General features: G+C 41.0%; 2 protein-coding genes across 2 annotated transcripts in view; one reads left to right on the forward strand and one right to left on the reverse strand.

The window, feature by feature from the left end:
* HSPBAP1 (HSPB (heat shock 27kDa) associated protein 1) overlaps positions 1 to 10,201 on the reverse strand; it is a 54,076-nt gene extending 43,875 nt beyond the window's left edge. Inside the window, exon 1 of the mRNA XM_012640317.1 lies at positions 9,995 to 10,201. The gene's annotated coding sequence lies outside the window, so the exon portion shown is untranslated. The remainder of the gene's footprint in view (positions 1 to 9,994) is intronic.
* Positions 10,202 to 11,405: 1,204 nt separating this feature from the next.
* The window catches only part of DIRC2 (disrupted in renal carcinoma 2), a 105,849-nt gene continuing 98,288 nt past the window's right edge, over positions 11,406 to 18,966 (forward strand). The window contains exon 1 of the mRNA XM_012639594.1: positions 11,406 to 11,853. Coding sequence (XP_012495048.1) covers positions 11,508 to 11,853 — 346 coding nt within the window. The 5' untranslated portion in view covers positions 11,406 to 11,507. The remainder of the gene's footprint in view (positions 11,854 to 18,966) is intronic.

Genomic DNA, 18,966 nt, shown 5'->3' on the forward strand with positions numbered 1-18,966 from the left:
GTTTTTTTTTTCTTTTCCACTTTTGATATGTATTTCAACTTTACATTCAAGGTCCTCATCCACACTGGCCTATAAATGTTTTCAGTACAAGGTTACCTAGATTGCAATGCAACAAATCTTCCTAGACTTGGTGTGCCTGGGTCCCATGTGCATGAAATTGAACAAGCCACATTTTCTTATTATGTATTTTTAAAGTTTTGCTATGCCTTTGTGGGGGAGGTAAAATTTTTCCTCTGCCTTCTTACGGTCTCTGTGCTGGGATCTGGGACTGACGTAAAACAGGCTAAGAGGGGAAAATTAACATAAATTTTATTTAGTAATTTTCACAGGTACATGGGAGCCCTCACAAGAAAAATGAAGACCCAAAGAAGCAGTTAGACCCTAACGCTTATATACTAGGTTGAACAAAAAGTAGAAAATTGCAATTAATTGTGGAAAAGTGACTTGGAAGATAAGGGTTAGTTTAACAAGGTTTGTTTGTACTGATTTCTGTCAGCCTTGATTCCCTGTCTCTGGTTATAAGGATGTCTTCCTTTCTCTTGGCACAGGGAGGGCAACTTTCACATGGAAGTTGCATCTCCTGCTTTTGGGAAGAAAAGGGAAGGTCAGAGTGCCCTTCTTGCATCTGTTGTTTTTCAGTGCCTTTAACTCAAAATAATCAGTATGCCAAAGAAGCAAATTTTGGGATGGCATATATTGATCCTCTACACTATGAAAAACTATGGTACATTCATGATATACAGTATACTGTTGTTCACAGCATATAAATTAGAAACATCCTTTGGTAAACAACTGGGAAAACAAAGCCTAAGTCTCAAAGAACATCCTTTATCCCAGTAACTCATGCTATAGGAATTTACTCTAACAAAATAATCATAAGCTATATACATAACCATATATATTATACATAGTATACACATACACACAAAATGTCTACTACCACATTATAACAACTAAAAATATAAATGCCCCAAAGTAGAAAAATATTTACTGATATTATGATATAGCACTCTCATGGTATATTATATCCATTGGAAATAGGAATTAAGGCTGTGTGGAAATGTGTACAGATGTGGGATGGGAAGGGAGAGCAGGGCCTGAAGTTGATTCAGAGAGCTACTGTAATAGCCAAGAACAAAGTGTGATAATGAGGTCCTGAACAAGGGGAGCAGTAAGGAAGGCGGAGACGATAAAGATGGAGAAATACCGAGAGACTAATATCAAAGACTATTACAACCAGAGATGTGGGGTGAGAGTCACATGCAGCCAAAAGACTGAGGTTTCTAGACTTGGTGACTGGCCATCAAAAAAAGTCAGGAGCAACAGCTCATTCTATTGCGAAGATAAAAAGTTTGATTTTTGAATATGAGCATTATAACATCATATATTTAATTGTATAATGCTTTACTGTTCACAATGTACTAGAATATCCATTAAAATAAAAGTGCTCATCTGATCCTAAAAGAAGCCTGTAGAACACAGGCAGAAAAATTATCTTATTTCCATTATCCAAAGGGAGAAATGGAAGCTTAGATGTCAGATGAACTGGAACTGATCAGGTCCTCTCATTCCAAGGACAGTGCTCTTTCTACTGCACAATCCCATTTCCAGAGAATTAAAACTGTGCAGCCTAAATAGGGCTGGAAACTTGGGAGACAAAATATAACCTGAAAAGATAAATATGTTCAAGAAAGCTTAAGATTAACTCATAGATAATAATCCACGTGTGCTCTGGGGAAAAAGCAACGTTTTGGGCAGTGGTGTGTATGTGGGGGTGGGTGCCACACCTGCAGTACAGACTGCTAGTTGCCTATGACAAAGATTCTTTCCTCAGACAAACCCATCAGGCTGTGAATCTTCTGCTAGGTCCATCCGTGCACTACCGTGTAAAATCCAGTTTTAGTAAAGAACTCTGCTAAGTCACTTTTTTTTTGTGACAGAATCTTGCTCTGTCACCTGGACTAGAGTGCAGTGGCGTCATCATAGCTGACTGCAATCTCAAACTCCTAGGCTCAAGGGATCCTCCTGCCTCAGCCTCCCAAGTAGCTGGGACTACAGGCATGTGCCACCACACCTGGCTAGTTTTTCTATTTCTTGTAGAGATGAGGTCTCGCTCTTGCTCAGGCTGTTCTGGAACTCCTGAGCTCAAGCAATCCTTCCCCCTCAGCCTCCCAGAGTGCCAGAATTACAAGCATGAGCCACTGTGCCCAGCCAAGAACTCTGCTAAATCACTTTAGCAAGAACCCCCTCCCCCCATTGCTGATATCTGAGCATTGCGGATATCTGACCAGGGTCCTTATTCCACACTAACCTCCAGGTGATGTCTGATCACCCTGGCCTGTCTTCAGCAAGAATCCTGTTAGGTTGGTTTTACCTTAGTAATTTTCTATCCCCTAACCCCCATACTGCTCCTTGGCTCTAAATTCCCACTTGCCCATGCTGTATTTGGGGTTGAGCCTAACCTCTCTCCCCGACTTGCAAGACTTTGTTGCAGTAGTCCTTATACCTATCTTGATGGTCCTGAATAGTCTTCCTTACCATGCTTTAACAAGTATCACCGAATAATTTTTTCTTTAACACCTACCTACCCAATACTTGTTCTCTTCTTCCTTACTAACAGAACTTTGGGCAAGGGGAGTGACTGAAAAATTGTATTTCCCATACTCCTTTGGAGACAATAAGAGGCAGAGATATACCTGGAAATTGCTAGGTCAGCCTTTTTGCCCTTGTCCTTCTCTCTTATTTGCTGCTCGGAAAGCAGACATAATGGTTGGCCATCACGAGAGACAAAAGAAAGGCCCAGGAAACTGCAAAACTTGGCCAAAAGAATGCAGAGATGTCAATCTTTGTGCTACTGAATATCACCAGTAAAATTCTACCTCCTGAATCCTTCTACATAAAAAAATAAACTCTCACAGTCAAGACTCTTATTAGTTTATAACTAGTATAACAGCTTGTCTTCTGAGATTGGTCATTTTCAAGGACAACCATATTCGCCCTATAAAGTATTCTGTGGCTTAGGCTGGATGAATCATGGGTGGTCTGATCCACTGTAGCAATCTTTTAGTTCTAAGGTTATAAAATATTCAACCTTTAAACATTTTGTTTCTAGAACTTTAAAGGGCAGAGAAGATGGAAGCACCAGTCCTTTTGGGGTAGGGATTTATTTATTCTACTTATCTTATATCAGAGCCAATAGACCAGATATGGCTTTGGTTTCTGGTTCTCATATTTGGGTAGACATATCTGGTTAGCCTTCCACAAATACATACACAGGCCAACAGTAACAAATGAGTATTGTTTTGACAAAACAGCTTCAAAGAAGTAAATTTTTTTTATCCAGCGTAATGTTAAATTTTTTAAAAATTTTTTAATGATCTGATCTAAGAATCCCAGGCCTCCCAGAGATTATTTAACAGGAGACTTTCAACACTAAAATATGCTGAGAAACACCTGGCCTAGTGACTGGTATATATTAAATGACAAAATATTTGCTAAATGAATGAAAGTTATAAAGTGTGTATAAAATAAGAGTAGTAGGATGCTTACCATAACAGGAAATTAGCATATTTACAGAACTTCAGGCCCATCACTGAAATAAAACAATCAGCTGGTTGTGCGATAAAACTAATTTCACTTCTGATAGTTTAATCAACAATGAAGTGGTACATTAAATTAACAAATTTAAGTGTTACAATTTCCTTTAAAGAAGAATGCAATGCTATACCGTATTAATTAAATAGCCTACGGATGCACCCAGTCATTCCACGCCAGGAATATTTGCAAAGAGCTATAAAAATTCTGAAGCAACCTTAACTGCCTTTAAAGGATAAGTGTATTTAGGTCTAAACTTGCAGCAAGCAGCAATTTCTAACCAGATGACTCAGAAATTGCTGAAAAAAACAGTTAGTGATCTGGGTGTTGCACAATAGTCTTTTCTCCCTCCAATCATAGCATGTTATTCAGTCAATTTATTACAGTCTTAGTTACATCCAATTCTTTGGAGATCATGAAACACCACTGAAAAGCCAATTGCCTTTTTCTTCGTATGTTTTTAAATTAATGCAAAGTAGAAGATAATTTGAAACCTAATTTCTCTAAATTTGCTAGCTATCTGGCTTCAGTCAATTAACACCTGGCCTGGATTTGTATCTGAGATTTAGAATTTAAGATGAGAATAAAGAACATTTACCAAGTTTCCAGAATACTCTCCAAATACTGATAGACTATAACAAAGATCCTGAAATTGAAATTAACTTGTCTTTCATGTCAGATATAATTTAACAGAAAAATTATAGATATTAAAAAACTTTCAGAAGGTGACATAAGAGTAAGTCACAAATTACCATACAGAAAATCACCTTAGTGATACAGCATAGATTAAAACTGGGTCCTAGCATGGTGAGGTAATTTATATCTGAATGTATATATGTAAGTGTATGATGTTTCTTCAACCAGACAGTATTGTTATACATATAACAAATTTTAAAACCTCCAGAATGGAAGATATTAGGGTAAAAAATAATGATCATTTGGACAATGTCAGAAAAACCTTGATGGGATCATGCAAGTACTATCTAATGAAATGACGGTATTAGTACTAAAGACTGAATGGTAAAACTTACAGCAAAAACAATTTTTCATTTTGTAGCCACTGTTTTAAAATGTCAATACAAACTAAGAAAATTCTCCTGAAAGGCAACATGATGCTTAAGTAAAATGACAAACAGTCATAAACCCTTTGAATTTCAAGGTCTAGAAGGTGGTCCTTTGCCACTGAAGAAACCACAAATGTTAGTGTTGAGGCTATCATGACATAATCTTGTCAATATCAATGCTCTGTGTGGCAGTGAACACCCAAGAAGGTTCAGGCTGGACACCTGAGACAGTTACCAAAGAGTTCACATAGTTTCTTCCCATTCTCTTACACTTATAACTTGCCCAGTTAACCCAGAATATTTATCTTCTCAAAAAATGGCTCATAAATAATACTTATAAATTCTAAAGTAATACTGGTCTTAAACCTAAAGCAAGGAAAAGTAAACTCATCTATATTTTAAGTGTGATTAACACTAGAAGGAGTGGTGTCTCAACCATTCCTAAAGGTTTTTGCAATACTCCCAAAGTATCTTCAAAATTTCTACTAAAATGTTTCCATCTAACTCTAGTTTTCTCTAATTTTCCATAATTCAAAATAAATGATTTCACCTTACTTTTCATTAAAAATATTCAACAGTAGGGTCTTGAAATATTTGCACACCAACGTTCATAGCAGAACTATTTTAAGAGCCAAGTGGCAGAAGCAACTAAACATCTATTGATGGATGAATGGATAAGCAAAATGGTTTTATATACATTGGAATATTATTCAGCCTTGAAAAGCAAGGAAATCTGGCTGCATGCTACAACATGGATAAACCTTGAAGACATTATGCTAAGTGAAACAAGCCAGTCGCAAAAGGACAAATACTGTATGCTTGCTTCTACTTATGTGAGGTATCTAAAGTGGTCAAAATTATAGAAACTGAAAATGGAATAGCAGTTACCAAGGACTGAGGGGAGGGGAAAAGGGGAAGTTATTGCTTAATGGGGATACAGAGTTTCAGATCTGCAAGTTGAAAAAGTTCTGGAGATCTCTTTCACAACAATGTGAATCTACTTAACAGTACTGAACTGTACACTTAAAGATGGTTAACATAGTAAATGTTACGTGTTTTTAACACAATAAAAAAATTCAACAGTGTTGTTTTTCATTACCAAGTACAAAGTATTTTAGTTATGTTAAGATTTACACATGTGCTCTAGCATGGGAATTTTTTTTAACTTTTTGAGATTATATAGGTTTTTGCTTTTCTTTAGACTCCTCTGCCCTCCACCTCTTTTTAAAATGAGAACAAAAATGACATGGAGAATATGTGTCTCAACTGAGTTAAGTAGGAATGTCAGCTCTACAAGAAACTCAATCCATAAAATTCTGGAATGAGATATTTCCTCAAGAAGCTGGAAGAAGAGTACTAAGAATACATTCTTCTCTTCATCAAGGCATAATCCTGGCTATAACTAAAAATATGAGAGCCCAATAGAAATATAATAACCCGAGTCTGAAAGACAGAATCAGACTCAAAGAATCGCAATGTTTAATTTCACTGAATGCTTCCACCAATGCACGATCCTGGAAGTAACATCTCACATTCAGAATTTAAATTGATACTTTTGTTTCTGATCCAGAAATCTTAAAAGAAAAAAATAAATGAATTGATTCTTAATAAGTATCTTCAAGTTTGTTTTAAATAATTTCCAAGCTGATACTTCAATTAAAAAAGACACACATCCTTGAAGGCAAGCCTCTTACTTTTATATCCCTAGAGAACAGCACAGTGCTTGTGACATAAAATGAGGTTAAATAAATGTTTTCTGGATAACTGAATAAGAATTCACACCTCATTTTTTTTAGCAATGTATGAAACTTTATTGAAACTACTTGTTTTCCCCACTTTTACATAATGAGCTACTGAGCATAACCAGAAGCAATCTGAAAACAAAGGGACCAGTTCCAGGATTTCATGTTCACCTTCACTCATTACCCTCTCCTGTTCCCAATCGCTGACTCCTCCTAATAACCCTCCACCCTACGGCAGCCATTCCAGACCTTCTTCAGTCTCAACATCCCCAATATCCCTCTCCACTTCCTCACTTTTGTGGTGCCTTGCTCTATTTTTCTGAGAAGACTGAAACCCATGATGTTCCTCTTCTTCACTTCACCTTTCCTGTTTTCACCCTGCTCTTCTCTGGACTTAGCAGACAAATCTTCTTCCTTTTTACCTGTGTTCTCTGTCACCACTTCCATTCTAGTAGAATCAGTCCCCTCACCTTCCTCCCTACCCTCCAACCCAACATGCCATGGGCTTTCACTTCATTTCACGCTAGCCTCACCTCACCAAATCTTCAAGAAATAATTCTAGGAAGGACAAACCAACCCAATTTGTATTAGTTCTTTCTCCTCTAAGCCCCCAGAGCACTTAATACATATAAAATTAAGTATTACATTCCACCTAATTGCACCCTACCTTGTGGATATATCTAACACTGTAATTCTTTTTATTTGTGTCTGTTTTTCCTGAAAACGGTATTTATAAGCTATTTTAGGGCAAGGACTGTCTTCTACCTCACTGAATGAGAGAGTCCCCTGTTTATAGTGTGCATTCGAATATTTTTTAATGATGGAGTGAAAATGTTTGCTCAAAAATGAACTTTTCTATGACTCTCATTATATTCACCATTGTATTGAATGTACTGATGCTTTCACTTGAATTTATTTAATGTATATATTTTTCTTAACCTTTGTTCACATCAGCCTTATCTAATCTAAGGCAAAGCATTCTCTCACAGAACATCTCTAATTTCTTTTTTCTGTTTCAATGTCAATTCGTCACCAAGGCTGGCACTTTCTATTACTAATATTCACCATTCTTAAATACCTAATTCCTGTCAGATACTATGCTAGATAATCTACACATATTATCTTTAATTTTCACAATAATCATGCATTTTAGGCACACTTACAACTTTGACTCTAGTGGTACAAAAGCAATTTACGTAACCAAAACGTTTGTACCCCTGTAATATTCTGAAATTAAAAAAAAAAAATCATACATTTTACAGAGGAGGAAACTGAGGCTCAAAGGGATTAATAAGTAGTTTGTCCTCCAGTCTTTCCCCTCTAACCTATGCCCCACCCTTCAGCCACAGTGATCTTCCTACAACCAAATCTGATCATGTTACTTCCCTGTCTAAAGTTTTTTAAGGCTTCCCACTGTTTTAAAGTCTGAACTCCTTAACTGGGCATTAAAGTGACCTGAAGGATCCCTCTTTTCTTACCACTCCTCATACCAGCTTCTTTCAGTTCTTGGACCATGCCATGCTTTCTCCTCTTGCCTCTGGACTTGGCGTGGAGTTTCCTTATTCATTCACTCAACCAATATGTATTAAGTGCCTGCTATGTACCTGGCATCGTACTTGCTGCTGGGCACATTATGGTACCCTCAGGGTACTTACAGTCTAATGGAAAAAACAAATAATAAAGAAGTAATTACAGATTGTGATAAGTAAAATGACTGAAGTAGGATACTACATTATAGAACATCTGGCGGGGGGCTGGGGGGGCGGAGTGACCTTGACTGCTTTAGATAGTTTAGTCTGGTAAGGTCTCGCAAGATTAAGAAACCAGCTTTGTGAAAAGCAGGAGGTGGGTGAGTGACAAGAGAAGCTGCTAAAGACATAAGCAGAGCTCAGACCAAGGATTTTTATAGGCCATGGTTAGGAGTTTTGGGTTTTACTCTAAGTGCAACAGAATTCATTGAAGAATTTTATATAACAGAGTGCTGCTGAATGGAGAAGGGATTGAAGGGGCATAAGACAGGAAACATATACAAGTCAGGAAGACACAGTAGTAGTTGAGAAATGTGGATGATTTAGACTACGGTCTGATAGTGAAGGAGGAAAAAAGTAGATTAGATGCAGAATTGAACTGACTTGCAAAGTCGTCAGCTGAAAGTAAGAGATGGAGAGAGGTTATAGAGAGTTTGGGGAATCCTTACTGGAGAAAGAAAGTAGACTTACTCCAGAAACAAAGATCAGAGGGATCTCAGGCCCATACTGAGTGAATATTCAAGAGTCTGGCAATTTTCATTTTATACTGTCATCAATTTGTGCAGGATTTTTCCACCAAAGTTCAGCCATATAGATGCAGGTTCAAAGAGGGCAAAAGGTTAGGTTCCTCTGGAGTAAAGGTTTTGTCAGAATAAAATGCAGAGAGGGACCGGAGAATAGTTATGTTCAAGGGAGAGCTTACAAAGCCAAACTATGGCGTGCATTTGAAACTGGATAAAGGCAAGCAGTGGACAGAAAATGGAATAATCAACTAATTGGAGGTATAGATTAAGCTCAAGAATTGTCTCCCTGGGAGAAAGGGTCGTTTAGTAGGAAGTTATAATTTGTTTTTTCTGCTCGGTATGGGTATCTCCCCCTCTAGGCAAACTATTTGATCTTCAAATACATCCATCCTGCACTTTTCTGTTCCCTGTCTTCCTGAGCTCCCAGCACTACTATCTGAGTTTGTCACTATCTCATCCAATCAGAAAGGCCCATCTCACACCTAATGGGTGACACAGTGCGCAGTCTAGGCGATAGGCAAGCGTGTAGCTCTGACTCCGGCGGTGCAAAGGCAATATATGTAATCTAAACGTTTGTACCCCTGTAATATTCTGAAACAAAAATGTATAAAACATTAAGTAAAACAAAAAGAAAGGCCCATCGCAAACTATACCCTCCTTAAAGAATTTATGTTTTCCCCACTGGGATCCTTCCTCCTAGCGACAGCCCTCACTGAGTGTGCACTACAGGTGGTACAGATCACGTAATCACATATTAAGTCATTCTTTTTCCTTTCTAGGCTCCTTTACTGGATGTTAAGTTCCTTGGGACATGGCATTGTTATAAACATTCAAAAATCTCTGGATCTCGTGGCAGTATCCAGATCAGTGCTATGCACGGAGCAATCGTTCAATAAACTAACAGTATCTTAGGCTCATGGGCCTCCAAACCTCACCTACTCGCTAAACCAGGGTCCACTGAAATCGAATCAAAGCTCTTAATTCCTGTGTGCAAAAGTCACAGATTACGTCCATTTACCTCAAGGGTGACTCCAGTTTCACAAGTTTAACTTTAATGCACTCTGACGTTCAAAACATCCCTGTAAGTGAAACAGCACTCGTATGATACAGGGATACGAGAACCGTACAACGACCAAAAATATGGATGCCACAATTCCAGAAATGCCACGTTCACTGGATAATACATAATTCTTCCTCATAGCCTAACGCAAGACCAGAGAAATCTGGGATGGGGATAAGGAAAACAGCCACACGAGCGGTACCAAGAGAATCAGTTGGCACCGGGTTTGCACGCAGGGTCTGACCTCAGCCTGGGCACCTACCTTCCTCCCGTCCAGCTCCAGTTGCAAGGGTCAGATGAGTGGTCGCCTCCGAGCCTGCAGCCATAGCTACCCGGAGGCAGGCTCCGCCGGAGCCCAAAGTGGAGCGGGGCTGGAGTGGGGTCAGAGAAGGGGGCCACACCGGGGTCTGAAGCGGCACCACAGGAAGGAGTCCCCGCTGCTCCTACAGGGTTCCCCCGGAAGCCCCGGCTCACGTGGAAGTCACGTGACGGATGCTGGGCGGGGCACGTAGCTTTGTTTTGATTCCCCGGTGTTGAAATGCTAGCACGTGGTCTGTGTTGTGGCGCTTTTTACCTTCCCCAGAACTTAAGTATTTTTTCATATAGTCTTAGCTTCGTTTCTGCTTCTCCTGGTTTTCTAGTCAGGTCCTTCCCTTCCGCTTTGGCTTTTCTCCACCCAACAGGATTGGACTTTTAGGGGTGGCTTGCTGTTTTGTGGGGCTCCGGGCGGTAGAGTGGGTCTCTGCGTTCGCTTACCCGGCAGTCGCTCTTACCAGTCTCGAACACTAGGGTAGCTCACGCTTCTCTTCCACCTCTCTTACCCTTCTGGCAGCAACGTGACTCCATGTGGTTTTCGTGGCTGCTGGGAATACGAACCTCACGCAAAATATCCTTTGCATTCCCTGTGACTCATTTCCCGACCCAGGCAAGCCGTGGGTCGCCAGACTGCTTGACTTAGGTTTTCAAGAACACTGATCGACAGCTGTCAGGGCTTCTGGATTTGTACATCAAAATAAACAAACAGCTGCCTGATGAAGAGATTAACAACCTCCACCTTTTTCCTTGTTTACTCTTTGGTCAAAATCATAGTAAGTGGAGACACTAAAATTTTAGTTTCGTTAAAAAAACCCATAGTAACTGAACAGGTCACTTTAGGACAAAAATCTTCCAACCTTAACATATCTTTATTGCTCGCCTACTATTTCAAAATGGGTAGAAGGATTGTATTTTTTGTGTATATGAATGAAAGTGGCTAGTTTATAATCTCGTTGGATATGTAAGACAAAAAAACTAAACGAGGCAGTACTAACTGTACATAGAAAACAAACGATTTTCATGAGACAATCCCTCGAGACTCCACTACACTTCAATCTCACCTTATTAAGTGACCACTTGGGCACTTCCTCCAACAACCCCAGGGTTCGTTGTCCAACCTCCTCTAACACAGTCTTTCTAGGAGTTCCCTTTTACCCGGCTCAGGCGCGCTCTTCCCTGTGATTTCAAGTCCTCTCTACCCTCCTCCGGGACCCCGGATCCTCTCCTCCCGCCAGCGTTTCCCGGCCACCGCGGCAGGGAGGTGGGATCCCCAGCTTACTCGCAACCTGCCCCGCCTCCCCGCCGGCGGCTGGGGCCGCGCAGGCGCACCAGGCGCGGCCGGGAGGCTGAGGGCGACCACAGCAACCTCCGCCTCCTGCTGCTGCGGCCACTTCTGCGCTGGGCTGGTCGGCGGTGACCGGGACTGCGCCGGGCGGGGGCCCAGCGGGCGGCGGGTCGCCATGGGCTCGGGCTGGAGCAGCGAGGAGGAGCGGCAGCCGCTGCTGGGGCCCGGGCTCGGGCCTGCGCCGGGAGCTGCCTGGAGAAACCGGGAGGCGGCGGCGGCGGCGGCGCTGCCTGCGGCGGTCCCGGGTCCCGGACGGGTGTACGGGCGCCGCTGGCTGGTGCTGCTCCTCTTCTCGCTGCTCGCGTTCGCGCAGGGCCTGGTCTGGAACACCTGGGGCCCCATCCAGAACTCGGCGCGCCAGGCCTACGGCTTCTCCAGCTGGGACATCGCGCTGCTCGTGCTTTGGGGGCCCATCGGCTTCCTTCCCTGCTTCGCGTTCATGTGGCTCCTGGACAAGAGAGGTGAGGGGTCAGGAAGCGCCGGCCGGTGCTGTCACTCCTGGGGAGCCGGCGCCAGCCTGCGCTTCAGGCCTGCCAGCCGCCTCCCTTGGCTTCGTGTTAGGGGTTGTGTGAGGTGACGGAATGTTGCTGGCATCCCATTCGTGACTTAGGAACCCTGCGTCCCCAAAGCGACAACTATGGGAAGGCTGCTTTGCAAATATTTGTGTTTTTATCAAGGCCCTTTATGCAACATCAGGGATTTAAGCGATCTCGAAATGTTCAAGTTTGTGCATGTTGTGGACATCAGAGCGTCCTTATGCACGTGCTGTGTATGTTATTTACACCTGACAAAAATGACTAATGCTTTGACTTCAAAGATGTTTGGGAATGTTGAGGGTGAGAGGTCAGAAAATAGATTGATGATGCCCAGGTGTAAGGAAGTTATGAGTTGGCTTTGTGTAATAGGTGACTCCAGCCCAGGAAGGGATATGGGGAAACTCAGGTCTGATGCTTTGGTTTCTGGAAGGTGGTGCACGGCAGCTTTAAAATGTGTGTAAGTGACTAGGTGGCTTTTTCAGTTGAGATTTATGACTCTCAGGTAAAGCTTGCAGGTGAATGAAGACTCTCTTTCATAGAGGGGTACTCTGGACATCTCACTTTTCCAGTTACCAGTGCGATTCTGTGAGGAGGGGAAAAAAAGGTCACAGGGCTGAGAATCAAGGCATTAAATTATACCACATAGGCCGGGCACGGTGGCTCACACCTGTAATCCTAGCACTCTGGGAGGCCGAGGCGGGCGGATTGTTTGAGCTCAGGAGTTCGAGACCAGCCTGAGCAAGAGCGAGACCCCCGTCTCTACTTAAAAAAAAATAGAAATAAATTATCTGGACAACTAAAAATATATAGAAAAAATTAGCCAGACATGGTGGCGCATGCCTGTAGTCCCAGCTACTCGGGAGGCTGAGGCAGGAGGATCGCTTGAGCCCAGGAGTTTGAGGTTGCTGTGAGCTAGGCTAACGCCACGGCACTCACTCTAGCCAGGGCAGCAGAGTGAGACTCTGTCTCAAAAAAAAAAAAAAAAAATTATACTACATAAATATGGGCGAATGATTGGTAGTGATGGTCTACCTTCAAGATTTTAGCTTTATTGGTTGGATAATGTTTGAGAACGACTTTTTGTAGTTTGTTTTCAGCCTTTTATATGTTTTGTTGAAATAGTTTCTTTAGTCAGATTTGGAAAGTTGTCTTAGTCTGCTGAAGCTGCTTTAACAAAATATCATAAACTGGGTAGCTTATAAAAAACAGACAATTCTTTCTCACTGTTGGGGAGCCTGGGAATTCCAAGACGAAGGCTCAGGCAGAATCAGTATCTGGTGAGAGTCTGCTTTTTACAGAGTGGTCTTTTCCTTGTACTCACATAGAGGAAGGAGCAAGGAATCTCTCTGAGGTCTCTTACAAGGGCATTAGTACCAGTTATGAGGGATCCACCCTCATAACCTAATCACCTCGCAAAGACCCCCACCTCCTTATTCCATCACTTTAGGGGTTAGGATTTCAAAATATAAATTTGAGGGGGACACAAACATTCAGACCATAGCAAAAGTCCAGTGTAGGTAAGAATAGAACTGTAATTGTTGGGCACATCGTTAGCACCCATGTGATTTGTTATTAAGAGAATAAAAAAGCAGGATGATGTTAACAGCTATGTTTCCTCCTCCCCTCCTGACAGTTCCTTCATAGGAATCCATATGAAAAAGACTAAGGAATTGCTCATTGTGAATTCATTAATGATCAACAATGTAATGTGGCTGCTAAAAGAGAGGATGGTTTTAGGCATAGAAGCGTAGTGTCCAAAACAAGAAGAGAAACGGTTTGAAATGCTCTACATTACTCTTCAGTTCTTTGCATTGATCTTGAGAAGGCCATTTGACAAACTGAAGTACTTTAAAGGTTGTGTGGTGAGAATGATAAAGGGCATAAACATCATGAGATGAAGGGAACTGGTTATGTCAAGCTTCAAAAAGAAACTTGAGAAGAATGTAGAATATGTGAAGATCAAGTAAAAGAGGAATTAGACTAATGTGTAGTTCTAGAAGGAAGAACTAGACTGAGTGACGTTACAAAGGAATATAACTCAAAGCAATACAAGGAAGAACCTTTCTAACAATTAAAGATATCCAGCCCTGGAAGGGTGTGTCTTGACTGGTGGAGAACTTCCAGGTAGAATATGAACTTACGCAGAGGATGTGTGCTAGGTGCTGAGGAAGGGCTTCTTGTACTGAATGGAGATTTTCTTTTTTGGATTTTTGTTGTTGTTGTTTACATTTTAATAAAATATAGACTTTATTTGAGTTTCACTAGTTTTTCCAACTAATGTCTTTTTTTTTTTTTTTTCCTCTTCCAAGATTCAGCCTAGGGTCCCCTGTTGGATTTAGCTGTCATTTCTTCTTAGTCTCCTTCACTGTGTGACAATTCCTTGGTCATTCCTTAACAAGATTGGCTAAATTTAGGGGAAAATGCTGTTTCGTAGTTTCTTTTTATTTTTCAATATCGTTTCCAAAATTTAGCCCACCTTGTTTTTATCATAGAAAAATGTTAATTTTTGCCCTTATTATAATTGGATCTAATATCCATTGCCAGATAAATTAGAAACTACCTATTTATAAAATAAGTAACTTAGTTCTTTCATAGTTTCTGTGACTATTTGGTGAATTCAATTTTATATTTTCCATTGGTTGAAGCAATAAAAAATAAATTTAAAAATTCTCTGTTTTAGGAGGTAGTTTTCATTTTCAGTAGAAGATAGCAAATACACTTACTTTCTTTTTTTATTTTTTGTAGAGACAGGATCTTGCTATATTGCCCAAGCTGGCCTCAGTGTCCTGGCCTCAAGCGATCCTCCTGCCTTGGCTTCTCAAAGTGCTAGAATTACAGATGTGAGCCACCATGCCCAGCCTAAAGCTAATACACTTTCATATGTTGGCTGTCTTGCTGCAGTTGTCCTATCTGCACTCATAGAAAACAAGTTCTTGGCCTCCCTAGGTACTGAAATATGTTGCTCCCTAGGGAATATTTAGTTGTCTAGCCTTCATGCTGCTGTGGGCCCCTCCCAACTTAGCATACATAGAAGACCAATTATCTTCCTAAGATGGGTTTTGTACCTTCCCATCCCTTTTCATTTACCGGCAAGCAGACAGGAGAGCCAAGAGCAAGTGTGCCCTGGAAGCAACTGAGGAAAGTTCCAAGGAGATAGCAACCAAATGTGTGCTATGCACTGAGGATATAACTTTCACAGAACCCCATTCTAGTGAGGAGATCCAGGCAGGAAACAATAAAATTAAATATTTAGTATGTCAGGTGGTGTTAAATGCTTTGGAGAAAAATAAAGGAGGGTAATGGAGAATGGGAATGTGATAGGGTGGTATTATACTTTATATAGCATGTCGGGGAAGGCCTCACTGTTAAAGTGTGTTTGAGCAAACACCTGAAGGAGTAAGGACACCTGACATGTCAGTTCTGGAGGGGACCGTTTTAGGCAAAAGGAATAGCTAAGACAAAGGTTCTAAACTTGTTTGGCATATCCAAGAAAGAATAGTGAGGCCTGTTGGCTGGAATAGAGCCAGTGAGACACTGGTAGGAGATGAGGTCAGAGAGGTAGTAGGAGACTGGGTCATACAGGGCCTTATAAGCCATTGTAAGGATGTTGGCCATTAAGGAGTGAGGAAGGCTTTGAGCAGAAGAGTAAAATGATGACTCTTCTATTACCTTGAGAACCGGGAGACCAGTTAGGCTAGTAGAATAACCCAGATGGGAGCTGATTGTGGTTTCCAACCAGGGTGATAGTAATGGAGGATTTGAGAAGTGGTTAGATTGCAGATATATGTTGAAAGTAGACTCATCATTATTTGTTGATTGATCAGATGTGGGGTTTGAAGGAGGGAGAGGAGTCTAAGATGTTTCTCAACTTTTTGGTATTAGTAATTGGGAAAAAGCATAGAGTTTCAGTTTATTGAGATGTGGAAGATTGTGGAAGGAGCATTTTGGGAGCAGATGGCATGAAGGTCAGGGATAAGAAATGCCTATTAGATATCCAAGTAGACAAATTAAACTATTGGTTGGATGTACAAGTAAGTTGTTCAGGGAGAGGTCTGCACAATAAATTTGGGAGTTGTCAGCCTATGATGGTATTTAAAGCCATGGGGCTGGATAAGATCACCTGTGGAGAGGGGTGTAGTTTCGCCAGAGAAGAGGACTGAGCCATGGGGCATTTCAGCATTTAGAGGTTGGGGAGATAAGAAAGAACCAGCTTGTGAGGGCTGAGAATAGAGCCTTGGATTGCTGTGGAGATCTTTGGTGTCCTTTAAAACAATGATCTCACTGGAGTGGTGTAGAGAGTTCAAAATTAAATGTAAGGAGAGAAATTGGTGATAGTGAATGTAGACATTTCTTTCAAGAAGTTATACCATAAAGGGCAGCAAGAGAAATGGGGCTGTAGCCAGAGGAAATGTGGCCACTGAGGTTTGTTTTTTTTTTTTAAAGTAAGTGATATTAAAGCATATCGTTGTAATGCAGTATCCTAATGTATCCAATAAAAGGGGGAAATTGATGATGCTAGAGAGAGAGGGAGGAACCGCTGTAGCCATGTCCTTGAGTAGGCAGGATGGAATGCAGTCCTCTAGAGCACTGGTAGACAAGTTGGCCTTAGATAGAAGCATTGACAGCTAATTCTTCAGTAGTAACAGAAGAAAAGTATACAGATACAGATGCAGATGGTGGGTAGTAAGAGCTATGGATGTTATCTTTGCTTGTATTTCTCAGAAAATAGGAAACAATGATCACCTGACAAGTGAGGATAGGGGAGCAGTTATTGGAGAGAGGATAAGTTATGAAACTATTTTCTAGGAAAATGGAAAACACTTGGACTAGGAAATTGTAGTAGGATTGTTGAGCAGCATGAAGGGCCTGCTTTAAGTGATTGATCATTAATTTGAAGTGAGACCAGTCAGCATGGTTGTATGTTTTCCTCCAACCTGCTCTGCCGGGCAAGTGCAGGCATGGGCAGAGTTGGCAGAGAAAGAGATGTAACCAGAGTTGCAGTTTTGCCAGGTGAGTAAGACTGACAACGTGCAGGCCAAGAGTGGAGGGTTATATAGAGCATAATAATAACAATGATTCATGGAATCTATGCTGGGTAAAGGAGAAAAGGAAGCACATGAAATGGATGAGAAAAAGCAGTAGGCTCCAAAATTGTCATCCCTTATTGGATCAAGAACTTGTTGTTGTTAGAGTACTAGAGGGAATGAGTGGAAAGAGAAGAGGTGGTAGTTGAGGAATGCAATACTTGAAATTGAGATTATGACATGGATACAGTTATGGCAAAGATAAGGTCAGAGTATGACCAAGAGAGTGGGCAGCTGTGGTAGGACAGAGGACATGATCATGGAATAGAAGGGAACTGAGAGGCCAGGATATTGAAAAGATCATCTGGATATTGAATTAACCAGATCTATGAAAGGAGTGGTGTCCTAAGTAGTAATAATAAGCCAAGACATCTTTAAGCAGTAAAGGTGGATGACCCGGAGATGGGTGTGTGGTGGTCTGTAGAGCAGTGGGAATTATAGTCAGATAAAATTAGACCAAAGACTGTTTTGGCCATGGTGGAGTAACAGGAAGTGGATTTATCCTTTCATCTTAACTAAAAACGAAAAATAAAAATACATTAAACTAAATAAATAAATTTCAAACAAAACATATCAATCAATGGTTTTCAGACATTAGACAACAGGCAGAACAGGACTGTGTCCCCTATAATTGCCTCAGTTTACTATCTGGAGAGAATTTCCATGCAGCAGCACGGAGATGGGGAGCCCAAACAAAGCCCAGCAGTTTTCCTGAGTTGAGGAGATGAGAGTTGAGAATTTGAAGAGGCCAACATAGCTAGAATTATTAAGGTAGAATACGAGAGAGGAGGAAGCTTTAGCGAAAAAGTTCTGGATCTACACAGAGTTCACCTTGAGTCTTCAAAAGGGCACTGGTCAGCAAACACAGTGAGGAAATTACCCAAGACTGGAAAAAGGACCACCAAAAAGGAACAGGCAGAACAGTTTCCATAGTTCACATAAGGCTGGGAACAGTTCACATTCCTAACAGCTGGAATGGTAAAACCTCTGTAAACATACTGCCTATGTTCAAGAAGATAGAAGAAAGCATGAGCATGTTAAGGGGAGACATAGAAGACATAAAAAGACCAATATTGAACTTCTAGAAATGAAAAATATAATCGATGTCTGATATGAAAAAAATATACTGACAGGATTTAATAGATTAGACATTGCAGAAGAAAAGATCAGTGTGAACTTGAAGATATAGCAATAGAAACTATCCACCATGGTACACAGAGAAATAAAAACTAAAAACAATCAAAAAATATTATCATTAGTGAGTTGTGGGACAATTTTAAGTGGCTTAATAAACATGTAATTGGATTCTCAGATGGAGAAGAGCTCTGGTAATGGGGGAGGGCATGGAATAAGATGGGATGGTGCAAAAATATAAAAATTGAAGAAATAATGGCAGAAAAACTCCAAGCTTGATGATATCTATAAACCCACAAATCTAAGAAATTCAAGAATCCAGCAGAAGAAACATGAAGAAAACTATACCAAAGCACATCATAATCATATTGCTTAAAATCGGTGATGAAGAGAAAATCTTAAAAGTGTGGAGAGAAAAAAGACTTGGGTAGCTTTTGGGCAGAGAGAATCACAATAATCTGGAAGTGGCAGGGGAAGCAAAGTCATCGGGCAGGAGGTTTCACTGTAAGAATGTGGGGAAAATGTTTGGAGAAGAGGTTGAGAAGGTAGGAATTCCACTGATTATGACACAGAGGAAGAAAGTTGCAGGAGTTTGGGGAGGTGATGGAGAAAAGGTCAGATTAATGGATATTGGGCTAAGGACGACCTATGGGCCGGGTGCGGTGGCTCACGCCTGTAATCCTAGAACTCTGGGAGGCCAAGGCGGGCGGATTGTTCTAGCTCAGGAGTTCAAGACCAGCCTGAGCAAGAGCAAGACCCCGTCTCTACTAAAAATAGAAAGAAATTAATCGGACAACTAAAAATATATAGAAAAAATTAG

The sequence above is a fragment of the Propithecus coquereli genome, unplaced genomic scaffold (assembly GCF_000956105.1).
Source record: "Propithecus coquereli isolate 6110/MARCELLA unplaced genomic scaffold, Pcoq_1.0 Scaffold10, whole genome shotgun sequence".
NCBI classification, from domain to species: Eukaryota; Metazoa; Chordata; class Mammalia; order Primates; family Indriidae; genus Propithecus; species Propithecus coquereli.